The sequence below is a fragment of the Camelus bactrianus genome, chromosome 17 (assembly GCF_048773025.1).
Source record: "Camelus bactrianus isolate YW-2024 breed Bactrian camel chromosome 17, ASM4877302v1, whole genome shotgun sequence".
Taxonomy (NCBI): domain Eukaryota; kingdom Metazoa; phylum Chordata; class Mammalia; order Artiodactyla; family Camelidae; genus Camelus; species Camelus bactrianus.
Window position 1 is genome coordinate 49,813 of NC_133555.1, and position 16,604 is coordinate 66,416.

The 16,604-nt window shown below is 53.0% G+C and overlaps 1 protein-coding gene across 5 annotated transcripts in view; it reads right to left on the reverse strand.

Annotated features, from left to right (window-relative positions):
* The window catches only part of CFAP100 (cilia and flagella associated protein 100), a 38,029-nt gene that overhangs the window by 11,405 nt on the left and 10,020 nt on the right, over positions 1-16,604 (reverse strand). For 2 of the 5 annotated variants that reach the window (XM_074344144.1, XM_074344145.1), the window contains exons 3-11: positions 12,344-12,444; positions 10,289-10,475; positions 8,567-8,634; positions 8,331-8,494; positions 8,090-8,170; positions 7,514-7,695; positions 7,014-7,422; positions 3,762-3,810; positions 3,534-3,685 (exon numbers count right to left, since the gene is read on the reverse strand). In XM_074344144.1, coding sequence (XP_074200245.1) covers positions 3,534-3,685; positions 3,762-3,810; positions 7,014-7,422; positions 7,514-7,695; positions 8,090-8,170; positions 8,331-8,494; positions 8,567-8,634; positions 10,289-10,475; positions 12,344-12,444 — 1,393 coding nt within the window. The remainder of the gene's footprint in view (positions 1-3,533; positions 3,686-3,761; positions 3,811-7,013; positions 7,423-7,513; positions 7,696-8,089; positions 8,171-8,330; positions 8,495-8,566; positions 8,635-10,288; positions 10,476-12,343; positions 12,445-16,604) is intronic. The other 3 variants (XM_074344147.1, XM_074344148.1, XM_074344146.1) reach the window with 2 other exon arrangements.

Consider the following 16,604-nt stretch of genomic DNA (forward strand, 5'->3'; position numbering starts at 1 on the left):
CTCATTTCTTTTTAGCACCAAATAATATTCCACTGTCTGGATGTATCTACTGAAGGTCATCTTGGTTGCCTTCAGGTTTTGAATACATTATGAATAAAGCTGCTATAAATATCCATATGCAGGCTTTTATGTAGACGTAAGGTTTTTACTCCTTTGGGTAAATACCAATGGGTGCAACTGCTGGTTCTGTGTTAAGCATATGATTAGTTTTGTGAGAAACTGCCCAGCTGTCTTCCAAAGTGGCTGCACCCTTCTGCGTTCCCACCAGTACTGATGAGAGTTCCTGTTGCGCCACATCCTCACCAGCACCAGGTGTTATCAGTGCTCTGGGTTTTGGCCATTATGACAGGTGTGCAGTGATATCTCTTTATTGTCTTAATTTGCATTTCCCTGAGGACGTATGAGGCTGAGCATCTTTCCATGTGCTTGTTTGTCTTCTGACTATTTTCTTTGAAGAAGTGTCTGTTTAGGTCGTTGGCCCATTTTTAAAATCAGGCTGTTCACTTCTTATTATTAAATTTTAAGAGTTCTTTATACATTCTGGATACCATCCTTTATCAGATATTTTGTAAATATCTTCTCCACTTCTGTGGCTTGTCATCTCATTCTCTTGACAGTGCCTTTCATAAAGCAGAATTTTAACATTTTTAAAAGTCCAGCTTATCAGCTCTTTCCTTCATGGATTGTTTCTTTGGTGTTGTGTCTAAAAAGTCATCACCATACCCAAAGTCTTGTAGGTTTCACCTATTTTTCTTCTACAAGTTTCATAGTTTTGTGTTTCAGATTTAGGTCTGTGATCCATTTTGAGTTAGTTTTTGTGAAGGGTTTAAAATCTACGTCTAAATTCTTTTTTTTCCTTTTTGCATCTGGATGTCCAGATGTTCCAGCACAATTTGTTGAAAAGACTGTCTCTGCTCCATCATATTCCCTTTGTCTCTTTGTTAATGGTCAGTTGTTCACATTTATGTGGGTTTGTTTCTGGGCTCTCTATTCTGTTCCATTGATCTATTTGTCGACTGTCTTGCCACTTGTCTTGAAGTCAGGCAGTGTCAGTCCTCCAACTTCGATCTTTTCCTTCAATAGTGAATCGGCTATTCCAGGGCTTTTGACTCCATATAAATTTTAGAATCAGTTTGCCAATATTCACAAAATAACTTGCTGGGGGCTTGATTGGGATTGCAATCAAGGAATCTCCAGATCAAGTTGGGAAGCACTGATATTTTGACAATATTGACTCTTCCTACCCATAAACATGGCATCTCTCTCTGTTTGGTTCTCTCATCTCTTTCATCAGAATTTTGAAGTTTTCCTGTCATGTAGATCTTGTACAGATTTTGTTTCGTTGTATTTTAACCTTCGTTGTATTTTAACCTTGTATTCTATAATCTTGATATAATGGTTTGCTAGTTCCAGGAGGTTTTGTTTGTTTGTTTGTTTTTAGGGGGCAGGTAATTAGGTTTACTTATTTAGTTTTAGAGGAGCTACTGGGGATTGAACCCAGGACCTTGTGTACACTAAGCATGTGCTCTACCACTTGAGCTACACCCTCCCACGTTCCAGGAGTTTTTTTGTTGATATTTTCTACATACGTGACCATCTGTTCTGCAACAAAGGTTTTTTCCTCCTTCCCAGCCTAACACCTTTTATTTCCTTCCCTTGTCGTACTGAATTAGCTAGGACTTCTAGTTTGATGTTGAAAAGAAGTGGTGACAGGAACTCCTTGCCCTGTTTCTGATCTTAGCAAGAAAGCTTTAAGTATGATGTTAGCCGTATGGTTTTGTTGGTGTCCTTTATCAAGTTCAAAAAGCTCCCCTCTATTCCTAGTTTGTTGGGAATTTTTATGAGTGGGTGTTAGATTTTATCAAATGATTTTTCTGCATCTGTTGATTTTTCTTCTTTAGCTTTGTTGATGTGACAGATTGCAGTAATTGATTCTCAAATGTTAAATGAGCCTTATATACCTGGGGAAAAACCCCGGTCATGGAATAACTGGTCGTGGTGTTTAATTCTTTTCATATATTGTTGAATTTAATTTGCTAATATTCTGTTGATGATTCTTACATCTATGGTCATGAGAGATACTGGTCTGCAGTTTTCATATAATGCCTTTGTCTGCTTTCGGTACTAGGCAGGTTAATGCTGGTCTTACAGAATGAGTTAGGAAGTGTTCCCTCTGTTTCTATCTGGAAGAGATTGTAGAGAATTTTATTTCTTCCTTATATGTTTGGTAGAATTCACCAGTGAACCCATCTGGGCCTGGTGTTTTCTGTTTGGAACATTAATAATAATATTCATTCAATCTCCTTAATAGATAGGCCTGTTCAAATTGTTTATCTGTTGTATTTTTTAAAGCCTTCCCCCCCCCCAAGAAAAAATGGTTGAGTTCATGGAACTTAAATGCACGTGGGCTGTGATTCCCCTGGAAATACACTGTTGGTGCTCTTGGGGGCGGCTCAGCTTCTGAAGTGGCTCAGCTGGCGAAAGACCAGCTTCCAGGCAGCACCCCAGGGTTCTGCTGTGAGGTGTGCAGGGGCGTGTGTACATCCTCACCAGATTCTTGGAGTCTGGGAGGCTGCCTGCCTCTCCCCAGCTCCTCTCGCTTTGTGCCCACCACCTCCCAGGTTCCAGGAGACACCATCTTTCCTAAGAACTGATATTTTCATGTTATGCTGGAGACTCCCCGCAGGAAATTCTCCAAGGCAAGGCATAGGCCAACAGGACACGGGCACTCCAAGAACATGGGAACCAAGAACATGGTTCCGCTGGGACAGCAAAAGCAAAGCCTTGGGCTGGCTCCCACCTCAGGGCTTTTGCACTGCGTTCCCTCTGCCTGCAGCTCTCTTCCCCCAAATCTCCACGTGGCTACCCATTGCTCAGGAAGTACCTGGTTCAAAAGACACCTTGCGCTGGAAACCTCCCCTACCCGCTCCCATCAGCTGCCACCCTCCACTTCAGCCCCTTCTTGTATCACTCTTCATATTCCTCCGAGCATGTATTACTACCCACAAGTCAAACCTGTGGACCTCTAAGTCTGCCAGCTCACAAGGCAGGGCCTTGCTTTATCCCTGGAGGGCCTAGACCCTGGCCTGATCCAGAACAGCTGCTTGGTCAGTGTTTGGAAGCAAATGGAGGACTCTCTGCTCCTAACAGGCCTGACCTGTTGCCTCAGCCTGACTCTGCCCAGCCAAGCTCTGCAGGACCTGGTGTCAGCAAAAACCTCCTGGGCAGGAGGTCCTTGGAGATATCCCCCTCGGACTGCAGGCTGCTCCAGAGTGGGGAGGGGCCAGCCCCGCTTGAATCCACCCACCTGACCTACTCCCACCCCCAACCCCCTACCCAAGAGAACACACTCTCTCCCCAGAGCCAGGCCTTAAGTGTTCAAATGGAACTTTCCAGAAAACTGAAGCCAGGACAGGGGCAGGGTTATGATAAGGGGGGAGTGCACAGCCCATCTCCCAGTGACCGTGGAGGGTTCCAGCATGACCACCAGTGACAGAGCCCCTTCACCACCGAGGCACCTGTGCGAGACCTACATGCGAATCTGAGTGTTTTTCAGGGTGAAGTTCAGTTCCTCCAATGTCTCCTCCATCTCCTGGGTGTTCTGGACCAATGAGAGGTTCTGCTCCTCCAGCTTCATGAAGACATCCAGGAGTTGCTGGGGCTCTGTGAAGTACAGCTCCAGCTCCTGCAACCAGAGCCATGTGTGGGCACTGGGTAGTGAGGGCCTGGCTTCTGCAGCCCCTACCCAGAAGGGCACTGACCTCCCCATCACTGTCTGGGTCCTCCTGCACAGGGAGGGCAGAGCTGGACCTGCGGAGACAAGGGGTCAGGGCACACAGCTAACCTGGGGGCAGAGTCCTGAGGGCCATCTCACTCAGGCCAGTGCCTGGCGTGGCCAGGGCACCTCCCCATCCCCACTCGCACCCTTCAAAAGTTGCTGAGGTAGTGGTACCAGCCTCCTCTTGGCCCCCCAGCTGCCACACAGCAGGGGAGAGTTTCAAGATACAATTAGCTCATCTGACTCCAGTTAGAATAAAGCTTGGCCTCCTCCTGAGGGCCTGGGGTCCCACCACTGAAGGCTGCTCCTGCCCCACCAGCTCCTCCTGCTCTCCGGGTACCAATCTTACCTCAGCATCTTTGCACCTGCGGCTCCAGGTGCCAGGCTGCTCCTCCCCATTTACCATTCTTTTTCTAAGAGCCACTTCTGGGGCCTCTCCCACCCCACCTGTCAGATTCAGCCCTGGCACTTGTCCTTGATGGCCCCACTCACAACTTTTTGTGACACTCATGCTGCTTCCAACGGACCCTGACCCCCAACGGGGCAGGGACCACGCTGAGCTGTGAGGGCTGCAAGCACTGCATGGGGACTAGACTGACACCAAACCTGCCCCACTGACCTGCTCCAGCCTGGGCCCTGCCTGGATGAGCAGGTTCTGCTGGCCCAGGAGCCGTCAAGGCCAGCTTGCAGCTAGGGGAAGCTGAGCAGAGGCCCGAGAGACTCCAGGCCCTGATCTTCTTGAAGTGGAGACACGACAGCGCAGGGCCTGTGGGAGGACCCGTGCTGGCAGCTCACCCACTTGCCAAGCCTGTGCCCACCCTGTGTGCACACTGATGTCCACTCAGCAAGTGAGAAACATGCCGTTCAGAGAGCCAGTCACCTACCCAAGGTCACCTCCAGGGAACTGCTGGCCCAGAAGGTGCCTTTCTGAGAATCTGCCCTCCAGGTGGACATAGCAGGGGGGAGGGGCTGGACTTCACCCCTACCTGTCCTCTCCACTGAATGCCTTATGCAGCCCACAACCTGCCCAACTGTACTCAGCAGCCCTGGTCCCAAGGCTAGTAGACAGAGGACCTCTGTTCTCAGGGACTGTCCCCACATGAGCCTGATGGTAGGTGCTCCAGGGCTGAGCGAGGGCAAGCTAGGCAGAGGAAGCCTGCATACCTAACCTCCTGAACTGGAAATAACGGTGCCCCACCGGCAGGGGTTACAGGGACCAGAGTTAACCCCACTGCATGGACCTGGCATGTGCATTTTGAGGTATGTCAGTAACACTTCAATATCGGGGGAAGTAAAAGAAGACCGATGTCTGATCACTGGAACTTCCCAGCCTCTGCAGGCCCTGGACCTGAGGGTGGGTGCTGGGCCAAAGCCTGGGCTCCAGCTCCACCTGGCTGCTAGGTATCCCAGCTCCCTCCCCGACATGTGGGTGGCCCTCCAGGAGGGCTGGGGCTTGGGGTGCCTGAGCAAGAGCAGCAAGGGGGTGGGGAAGAGACAGTGGGGCAAGAGGTCTGTCCTGGGGTCACTTGTCACAGCTGGAGGACTGTGGGTATAGGCGGGTGTCAGGGCACTGTAGGAAGAGATCCAGGAGGTGTTTGAGAGGTGCTTGGTGGCCCTGGAGGTGGGTGTTAGAGGCGTACGGGGCAAGTCACTGGGGCTGGAACTTGTCCCCGGAAAGAGGCCTGGCCTTCAGCTGGAGCATAAGGGACTGATGGAGCTGTCAGACATTGAAACAGTTCTGCACGGCCTGCAGACCCACCCCTGAGCCCCCAGTGACAGTGGACTTTTTGTGTCACTTGGGGTAGGTCAAACATTATTCTAGATGTTTCTGGGCAGATGACCCCATGACCCTTCATTGGTGAGTGGGCCTCATCCAATCAGCCAAAGGCCTGGACAGAAGAGCGACCTCCCTGAAGAAGAGGGGACTGCCAGCTAAGCCTTGGACTCAAGCTGGAGTAGCAGCCCTTTCCTGGGCCTCCAGCCTGCTGTCCTGCCCTACACAGTGGCCTCCCTCCACTCGCAACAGCCAATCCATCGCCCTCACTTCTGCTGGGGCTCTTGCCCACCAGTCACCCGCCCTGCTCCCCCTACAGCTCTCCAGTTCCTTGTCCCTCTGGCCAAAGGGGTCCAGACGCCATATGACAGGACAGCACCTTGGCAGTGGCCCTGGTAGTGTGAAAGCAAACACCTGATGACCACCCAAGGCTGTGATCGGTGTCCCGCATGTCCACATACTGTGAATGTCACCCAGCCAGGTCAGTACCCTCGATAACCACATACTTTGAATGTCACCTGGCCAGCCCCAAGAGGTCACTGGACAGGCCACTGGGGGAAGCTGGAGCCCTGGCTGAGGACGCCACCTCTGGAAACACCCGACTGCAGTACTAACAGAGACAGAGAAGTGGGAAGGGTCGGCTCTCTACCGAGAAGGATACACAGAAGGAAACCACCCTTGCTTGTATTTACACTGAATCCTAAGGACATCCCAGGGCTCTCTGTATCCACAGAACAGCAACCTCAGGGATGGCTGGATGGAGGCTGTGCAGAGGGAGGCCAACAGCCAGGTGGGGAGGGGCTGGAAGGAGGTGAGCTCAGGGGAGCAGGGAATTCTCACACTTAGAGAGCTGTGGTTTCCTATCAAAGATTAAACATTTTTTTCAGTGAGAGGAGGAGTAACTAGGGGTGACCGGCAGCTCTGGTCTTGCAGATAGAGGCGTTTTTTAACAAAGTACGGGGACAGCTGTGCACTGACCCACGAATCTGTTTGTGGTTTCTGTCTGTCTCTTACCGTGTTTTTTAAAAGACTTGAAAATAACTGTCACACTTTAATTTGGGGAAATTTTATGTGAAAACCCACACTCCCAGCTTCTCTGAAAAGGCTCGAGGACTCTGTCCCTGCAGCCAGCACTCCTGCCACAGAGGGCATGAGCAGGTGTGTCCTGTCCCAAGTGCCCATATGGCTGCCTTATCCACGCACGTGTGACTGCTCCACCAGGGCCAAGTGGGCTACCACAGGCTCAAGTTCACCAAATCAAGACAGAAACAAACCTTTGCTAGGAAAACATCTTGATTTTCAGGCCTAAGTCCGACTCTAGAGCCTCTGGGCTGGGAACAGCCCCTCCTAATGCTCTCCCCTTGAGGGAGGCTGGGCCGGTCTGGGGGTCCCCTGGCCAGAGCCACTGGGGGCCACTCCCCAGCAGGCCGGCCACCTCTACAGCCCCTAAAGCCCACTCACCTTTTGGGGTCCAGGCTGCCAGACACGCTGGGCTGGTTGCCCTGCTGGAGGTTGACGGTATTGGACAGGACCTGCCTCAGCCGCACCACCTGCAGAAGCCTGGGGGGCTTCTTTGGGACTTGCCCCTCTGGAGGAAGCAGAGGAAGGGTGTCCTCCTGCCCAGCCAGGGACAGGGCCCCTCCAGCCGGGGGCAGCCACTTACCTCTGGAGTCCGTCTTGCCCTTAACCCCTAGTCCTACGGAAAGCAAGAGAGGGGTCCCAGATGGCTCAGGGGCACAGGGTTCCAAGACTCCCCACTGTCTCCCTTCAGCTGCAGGACGGTTTGCTTTGAGAGCCGACCCCCTCTCCTGGGAGTGAGTGTGGGGGCTGAGCCCGGGTGGCACAGGGTGGCCATGGCCAGGCTGGGACTCTGCAAGGAATGGAAGGGGCGGAGCCTGTGGCCCAGACGCCAGCTGGACGCAGGGCCTGGGGGGACCCGGGCATGCCCTCTTTCCTGCTACCTTTGTCCCTGAGCTTGGAGAATAGCAAGTTCTCCTTGAAGGCTGTGACCACCTCCTTGGCCTTTTTGAGAGCCGAGCGCTTCCTCTCCTGTTCTTCCAGCCACTCCTTGGGTGACAGCTTGTACAGGAAATCCTTGTAGACCTTGTAAAGCTGCAGAGTGTCTTCAGATTTGGAGATTTCACTAAATCCGGGAGGGGTCAGTCAAGGTCAGGCTCTGCCCCTGGGGCCCCTCAGAAGGGAGGCCAGGCCCGGTGCTCCAGGTCCTCCTGGAGGACAGGCCCAGGTGCACTGGGTGCTAGAGAAGGAGGCCACCCTCCTGGGGACCAGTGTCTGAGACCCATAAAGCTGCAGCCACCCTCTCAGGGTGAGCTGGGGGCCTCAGAGCCACGCGAGCCCTGCCCCGGTGGTGTGGTTTCAAGAAGGTCACCTCATCTGAAAAATGGGCAGCAGCCCATGGGGCTTTGGATCCCTGAGACAGTCAGGACTCAGAGGTGTCTATGATCCAGAGCACCCTCCAGCTCTGGGAGACATGCCTGCAGGGGTGGCCCAGGTCCCAGTTTGCCCTCTGACCTCACCTTTTGATGTCCATAATCTGGGTGGTCAGGTCGCGGACCTGGACAATCTTCTCCATTTTTGCTTTGGACTCCTTCTCTGCCCTGGGGGTTGGGTGGGGAGGGAGCCAACGGCCAGGTAGTCAAGAGGGGCCTCCAGGCTGCCTGCAGTCGGGGCTGGAGGTGGGGGAGCTCCAGGGACAGGTCTGGTGGGGTTGGGGGTGGGTCCAGGGACGCCTATGGGTGGCTGGGCCTGGCGACTCACAGCCTCAGGGCCTGCACAGAGCCGTGGTCGTTCTCCCTGAGGAACTCGTCAAACAGAGCAGCGTCCTTCTCCAGGAGCCTCTCTGCCCGTTTCAGCTCGGCCTCCTCCCTGGTTGCCAGCCTCTCCAGCCGCTGGATCTCATTCCGCTTCACATCCAGGGCATACTGAGGGTGCGCGAGCGGGAGTCACGCACCTCACCGCACAAGGTGGCCCGGCCCGCGGGGCAGCCAGCCTACCTGGATGAGGAACATTTGCCGCTTCTGGTTTATGTAGCTGTTTATGTTTTCAGGCTCCGTCTTCCTTTCTGCAATGAGAGGCACAAAGCATGAGGGGGCGGGTGGGCAGTTGGAGAGAGATCCAAGTCTACTGCCCAGGATGGGCAAAGCCAGGCAGCATGGGGTCAGCTAACTGCTCTAGGAGCCACGCCCTGCTGTGAGGTCCAGATTACTACAGGGACTGCGGGAGATTGAGCTCTGTCTCCAGCAAAAGGAGAGCAGACTCTACCAATACAGTACTGTCTCCATGGGCAGGTGGGAAGTCCTTCAGTATGTCTGACTTGAGCCTCTCTTGCTGTAGGACCCCTCTCACCGGGAATGAGGCTCTGGACACCCCCGCACTGGAAGTTTGACCTGGCTGGACTTAACAATGAAAGGCCTATTGGCCAGGACCTGAAAAGGGGCGGTGAGAGAAAAATGGGGCAGCATGATGTCTACTTGGAGTACCCTAAGTCTCCAGGGCCTGATTTGGGCAGCAGCTAAGTCTACATCGGCCAACTGGGAGGAAATGAAGGTTGGGCATCAGGACCATCCTCCAGAATGCAGGCGGAGAGGCAGGGTAGCTGGGGCCAAGGCCCAGGGGGCTTCTTTCCATGCCCTTCTGGAGAGGAAGGCCTGAATGCTTCCCAGCTTTGGACAGACCCTGTGGCTCTCTGCCTTACCCTCAAATCCTTCCTTTCCAGAAGCACCTGGGGTGGTGCAGGAGTCCTGTTTTAAGTCTAGGTGCCTGGCAGAGAGCCTGGCTCAGCCTCAGCCTCTCTGAACTACTTCAGGGTAAGGCCTTGCCCTCAAGGAGACCCAGCTCCTCTCTGGAAGTCAAAGCTGGAGCCCCAATGAGTCTTGCGCCGAAACCTGCTGGGTCCAGCCCTCCCCATCCAGATGCCACCTGTTGCTCCCAGGTCTTAGAAATGGAGGGTGGAGGCAGAAACAACACACACAGTGCTGCTCCTCGGGTGCAGAGCTCCACACACAGAACGTCAACACAAGCTCAGGGCTTCCATCCAAGATAACAAGCCTCCAAGGTTCATTCTAGCGTCTCCAAGGGTGGAGACTTGGAGTCTGTTTACATCTTCATATTCAGGGTCCCTGCAGTCCCACTGGGTTCCAGGACTTTCTGCTCTCAACTGCTTCTAGTTTAGAGACTTATACTTCACTGGTAGAATATTGATGCATATTCAGTACTTCAGACTTCTACTAGGTCAAAAAAATAATAGCTCAGGTACACATAGCTCTTTCTCACTATGTGCAGTGTCTTAAGACGCTGAATCCCACGACGCACGAGGCTGGTACTGTCATCAGCTGGGAGAGGAAGTTGTGAGGCATAGCTGATTTGCCCAGGACCGACAAACTATTAAATGCTGAGCCTCAGTTCTGAACCCAGGAAATGGAGTTGCTCTTTACCAGAGACGCTGTTTACCAAGTTAAATGCCTGTATTTTACACATCGTAAAGCCTGCATTCACTGTGCACAGCCAGCATTTGGAATACATGCAGTATTGGAACTCAAAGGCTTTCAGATTAAAAGTCCATCTGGGAATGATTTTTGCGACGTGGGAGACAGAGGTCAGGCACAGAGAAGACCCCATCCCTCCCCAAGGCACCGCAGCACCGCATCTCCAAGCCCTTTTAAAGCACTGCTCATACAGTAAGGACAAAGACTTTACTTCGGGGACGGGGGCGGCACCTTGGGTCATGGAGAGCTTCCAGGCCGTGTGGTCGTGGAAGGTGCGCAGCTGCTCGGCACGCGCCTCCTGGTCCTCCGTCTCGTCCTCCAGCTGCAGCTGGCGCCACAAGCCGGTGTGCTTGGCCGACATTTTGGACGAGTAGGTCATTTTTTCGTGCACTCGCAGAGTCTTCTTCGGCTCCCGATCCTGCGGGGCGGGGTCAGGTGGGGTTGGGCGGGGCCAGCCCTCCCTCTGCCGGGGACGGGGTTGGGGGTGGGGGCTTCGCGGGGCCGCCCCCGCTCTCGGCCGCGGGCGAGGTGCACACGAGCGGCGCGGTGCGCAAAGACTGCGGGGCTGTGTGCCTGTGCGAAGCGCTCTGCGGTCCGGGGCACAACTGCCCAGGGGTTGTCAGCGAAGCTGGCAGGACGCGCCTCATGGGAACCGGGGCGCCAGATGCTGGTCAGATGTGCATTCCAGATCAACAGTGCAGGGTTCAGACTCAATAAAAGGTGACTCCTCATTTATCTGAAACTCAACCTTAAAGTGAGTGTCTTGTCATTTGCCACATCTGACAAACTAAAGTTCAGGGAAACTAGATCTTCGGGGTTTCCGAAAGAAACTGGAAATTCCGAGTTTGATCTGCAAGCTCCCTAGTCACTGTGGGCAGCCCCTCCCCACCTATTCTCCAGCCTCCCACCTGACGCCCCCTGGGCTGCATGCTGCCCCAGCCCTTCACTTTCCAGGACAGGGTGGGGATCCTCTTCCCTGAGGCCTATGCAGGAGTGCCCAGCCCCTTACTCGGTCCAGGCCCTGGGGGTTCTCCACATCCCTTGCAGACACGCCCTCACAGGGGCTCTTCACATGGCTCCTCCTGGTCAAAGTCTACTTCCTGCTGGCCCCATAGGGTGCAACACCACTTCCACCTCTAAAGAACCTGACATCTGTGCCAGGATCCAGCCTGAAGCCACTACTTTGCACACCCATGTATAACAAAGTCAGGAAAATGTTGCCTGCTAGAACCCCAGTGGCAGAAGGTCTGTGATTAGAAGACGCTGGGGTGACTGCTTGGGGTCAGCGTGAGGAGCCAGGAGCTCCGCTGCTGCGGGGAGGAGTGTGAGATCGGGGGTGAGGGCAGTCTGGAAGACAGGCAGAGGCTCCCGGAGCTGGGCCAGGCGGGGAGAGGAAAGCCCAGGCAGCTCCAGGGAAGGAAGGGGAAGCTGTGTGTGTGTTGCCGTGGGTGCTGCTCAGAGTGGCTGTGTCCCTCCTCCCACCGCCTAGAATCCTAGGCAGGTCTGGGGTGGAGCTGGAGGGCCTGCATGTCCCTGGGTGTCCTTGGCCCTGGGCAAGGTCACAGAAGGAGCCACTGCTCTAAGGACTCTCAGTTGCTGAGCCCTGAGTTGGGGTGACCAGAGTCATCCCAGGAGGGAGCCAGATTCTAGCCATGCCTGTGCCTCTGAGAGTGTCCCAGAAACAAGGCCCAGCTGGCCACTTCCTAGTGGAGATGCCCACCGGGCGAGTCCCCCAACCTGGCAGTGGTGCAGTCCAACCGTGCTGCAGGGGTAGTGGGTTATCTGGGCACAGGGGCTCTTGGGATGGTGATGCAAGAGAGACTACACAAGGGTACAGTCAGGGCTGACCCTGGGACTCCCAGGCGCTGCCGACGGGCATGCGTCTCTGTGCGTGTCTGGCCTCCAAGAATTCCAGTGAGAGGGGACTGTGCAAGGCTGGAGCAGGCAGGGGGGTTTCCTAGGGCCTTGAAGGAAGGGAGAGTCTCAGGAGCAGACAGCATCTCTGCAAAGGACAGCAGAAGCTAAGGCACATTAGCTGAGACCGTGGACCGTGGCCACAGCAGCTACAAAGAGCCCTCCCTGACAAAGGCCCAGGCACAGTGGAGATGAGCCTGGTAAGGCAGTGGGATAGGTCTCTGACCTGAGGGCCAGGCATTTTCAAGTTGATTTCATAGGAAATGGTGAGCCATCGACTATTCTAGAGTGAGTAACCTGAGGAAAGTGCAATCTGGCTGCTGCTGTGTGAGGGAGGGAAGAGCTGCAGGCAGCCTTCTCCTGGATACTCACTGAGAGAGACTTATTCCGCTCCTGATCTCTGAGCAAGAAGAAATCCACGTCCCCAGACATGTGGAAAGGGTTAGCCAAATGGTCAGGAACAATCACAGACACTGGGGAGGGAGACACCTTGTTGGAGAAAAGAGCCAGCTTTGCCAAAGCAGTGATCAGCACCTCTGGGGCTCCAATACCCTCCCAGCCCAGCAAGAGAGCTTCTGCAAAAGTATGAGTGAGTAGCAAATGTTCTTGGGGATCCAGCCATGCTTGAAGTCCACCCCTGGGCCTTCCAGCTCCATAAACTTAACTGTCTGGCTTAACCTACTTGACTTGGGCTTCTGTCCCTGGCATCTGAAAGAGACCTTATGAACATAGACCCTCCTGTATCTCAGACATCTGTTATGTCCCTGGCCTTCTGTCCTCTCTGATTTAAAGTCTCAGGAACCCCCACACTCCACAGAGGAGAGAAGCCCCGCCTGCCATTTCTAAGTGATGGAACTGGCTGACCCTGGAGCTGAGCACCTGTCTGCAGGGGACAGGAGGAATCCAGGTGAACATGCTTTGTCCTCAGGGGAAGGCTGGGTTTGGGAGCCGGTGATGGCAGAGTGCCTGAAGTCTGAGGAGGCAGGGCAGGGATTTGGGAGGCGGGGGCTGCCAAGGACCCGAATTCTGCTGCCCACCCCCCAGGAGTAAGGGAGAGGTTCCCACAGGGCAGCTCAGCAGATGTCAGAGAGGACAGAACCCAGAGGGCACCAAACTAAGGGCTTAAAAATATGTTTGCTTTCCCCTCTGCCCATGATTTAGAAGAAACAGAGTTCATTTTAAACAAACAAACAAACAAACAAAAACTTGAAAGTACAAGAGAATGTCGTATTTTAAAAGAGACCCCTGCATTTTAAACCAGTGCTGCTAACACATCTGGGGTTCTTCCCAGTACTTTTCAATAGACACTTTTAATAGTTCCGTATTTTCCTTGAAAAAACACTTTACCATCAGCAGTTCCCTGTAAAATTGCTGATTATTGAGAACCTCATAAGCAAATAATAAGGGCTGCGGCCACGTGCTGCTTCACCAGGCACACCCACCAAGGCGTCTGTGCGGTGTCCATGGCGCCACCTGGACACCCCGAGCCCATCACTGTGCTGGCACTGCCTGGCCCCTGGAAGTGATTTTCCCAAGGGAGACTAGAAGGCTGTGAGCAATTTCCAGGCTCTGGAGACTTATGCTGACCTGCCTTCCCAGGGGTCTGTCCAATTCTACACCCTCACCAGCAGAAAGAGGATGCCGTTAAAGGGATTTCAAGTTATGCTTTGATACTCTCAAAGTATCAAGGTGCACACAGGACACTTGTCAATTACCACGGGGAAAAGAGCTTACAACAGAGAAGCCTGCAGACTCCATGTTTGCATCCTTACCGCACGGTCCCCACACATCACCTTCCTGCCCCGATGCTTCATCTGCATCCCTCATGAGGAGGGCCAGAGAAGCCCAAGCATGGGCATGCTACAAAATCTTTTACTATTCCTTCAACTTTTCTGTATGGATTAGATCCTGTCAAAATAGATCTAAAAACTGAGTTGTGCTCAGAGCAAGCAAAATAGAAGAAATTGATCTGCTCCTTGCCCAGCCCATGGGAAGGACTCAGCAGGGGCTCTGTCAATTCCTAGCCTGGCTTCTGGTGGTGGGGGAGATGGCTCGCTACAGAGAGAGGGACATGGGCATGTGCCCCGAGGTCCAAGAGGGACCTGTGGACGTGAGGGAGCTGGGGGCAGGGGCTCAGGCAGGACCAGAGAGACAGGAGACTGTTACAGGGGCTCCTGCAGGTTTGGTTTGAAGGGTGGAGTCTTGCCTCACGCCTATTACGTGCTGACTCTGATTCTAACAGAGATTCCAGGAGAGATCGCCAGAGGACCTTCTGCCAGCCTCGGGGGACCAGGGAGAAGACGGAGAACTGGGCACGTGGCTACTCCCCCCCCAGGCCCATCCAACCCCCGGGAATGACATAACATAAATTTAGGAACCAGAAAAGCTGTGGAGGAGAAGGGCTGGCAGCTCTGGAAGGGAAGGAGCCAGGATGGGGTTTGGGGGGATCACAGCCCACACAGCTGCAGGAGGGCATGGCGGGAGCGGGGGGTGGACGCCTGGACAGGACTGCACAGCCAGTGCCCTCCCCACATCCACACCTCACTCTCTCGCTCCCTGCTCCTGGCCAGCCACCCAGGGCCACAGCATTACCCTAAATTCAGAAGAGCAAGGACAGAGCCTGGGCCAGGGAGGCGGGGGCAGTAAGAGTCTCTATGCTCCCAAACTGGCCCCCAGCGCCTGCAGGCGTCACATCCAGATTCCACGGCAAAGGCTAACTGTGGTAGCAGCAAGCACTGGGCACTGCTGGGGACTTCACTAGACTTAATGTGTAGAACAACCCTACGACGTGGGAACCACTGCAACGCCCAGTGAGGAGACAGAGGCACTGAGAGGGAAGGAGCCCCCAAGGCCACGCAGCTGTAGGTAACTATGCGGAGACCAGCTTCCAAAACAGAAATTGCATGTGCAGTCAGGTAAGAAGCAAATGCTCAGCATTAATGTGAGAGAGGAGAGAGGAGGGGAGAGAGAGGAGAGGAGAGAGAGCAGAGGTAATCAACATGCTAATGAGACAATGAGCCCACAACCCAGAATGGCAATCTTCTGAAGCAAAGTGTTCCAGAAACACAGTTGGTTTAACATTTATAAACCAAGCAATGTACTACACCCCGTTAACAGAAAGAAAGTTTTATGGTCATTTCAATAGATGCAGCCAAAGTATTTTATAAGATCCAAAACCTATTTTGAATAAAATTCTTAGCAACCTAGGAATAGAAGGGGACTTCCCAGATCTGATGAAAGGAAGTGTGAACTGAGTAACGGCTCCCAAAGACGTCTGCTCCCTAATCCCCCCACCTCAGTGACTGTGCTCCCTTATAGGAAAAGAGGATTGTCCTCGATTATCCAATATAATCACAAGAGTCCTGGTAAGAGGGAGGCTGGCAGGTCAGCAGCAGCAGGAGGAGGTGCTCAGGGCCACAGAGGTCGGAAGATGCCGGCCGCCCGTGGGGGAGGAGAGGGTGGCCGGGAGACCAGGCACCTCCAGAAGTTGGAAAAGGCAGGAAGCAAATTCTCCCCTGGAGCCCCCAGAAGGAACCAGGTCCAGGGGGCACCTTGATTCCAGTCCTGTGATACTCATTTCGGACTTCTAACCTCTAGAACGCCAATATATTTGTGTTGTCTTAGACCATGCAGTCTGTGGTCATTTGTTACAGCAGCAATGGGAAACAGGTATCCACGAGGAACCTCTAGGTGAAATATTTCCTTGGAAACAAGGCATGGATGCCTCTCTTAGCACTTCTATTCCATGTTGTGATGAGGGTCCTCACCATGTGGTAAGACAAGAAAAAGAAACAAAAGGAATAAGATAAGCGTTGAAAACAAAGGGAAAATAGTGTCATTCAAGGTGATGTTAGTGTAGAGCAGAAAATCCAAAAAGTCTGCAAACAAAATGGCTATAAGTAGGTCAATCAGAGAAGGTTTGTAGATCTTATTGTGAAATGAAAACAAAATGTGTAGAAGATCAATAAACCAGTATCTTCATGATCTTCGGGGTCAGCAAAGAGGTTTAAAACTGGGCACAAAAAGTACAAAAAGAAGTCTTTGGTGAATCAAACTACATTAAAAACAGGAACTTTTGTTGATTAAAAGGCACCACCAAGAGTGAGAAAAGGCAGTTCACAGAGTGAAGGAAGGTATTTGCAATGCTTAGAACTGGTGCATGATTTGCAAATAGAATATGTGAAGAGTTTCTAGGAATCATTAACATACAGAGATAGACAACCCAATAGAAAAGCAGGTGAAAGGCAGGAGCAGGAGCACCACAGGGAAAGGTAGTCACCCTCGCTGCTCACAGGGAACGTGAGATACTAACACACCCCCAAAGGACCAGGTAATATTAAAGGAATGGACGTGTGCCCAGTGCTGGAACGCTCACACCTGCTGGTGTGCTGTGAACTGCTACAGTTGCTCTGGAAGACAGTCCAGTGGCAGCTACTGAAGTTTAGTACATAGTCAGCAATTCCACTCCTTCTGATACACCCAGGGGAGATGTCCCCAGAATGGCACACACAAGAACGTTTGCAGCAGTATCATTAGCTAACAATTGGAAATGACACAAATGTTCAACTGCAGAAGAATGCACCCTGTTGGCGTAAGTACACAGCAGAACACACTCCACAGCAGCAGAGGACTC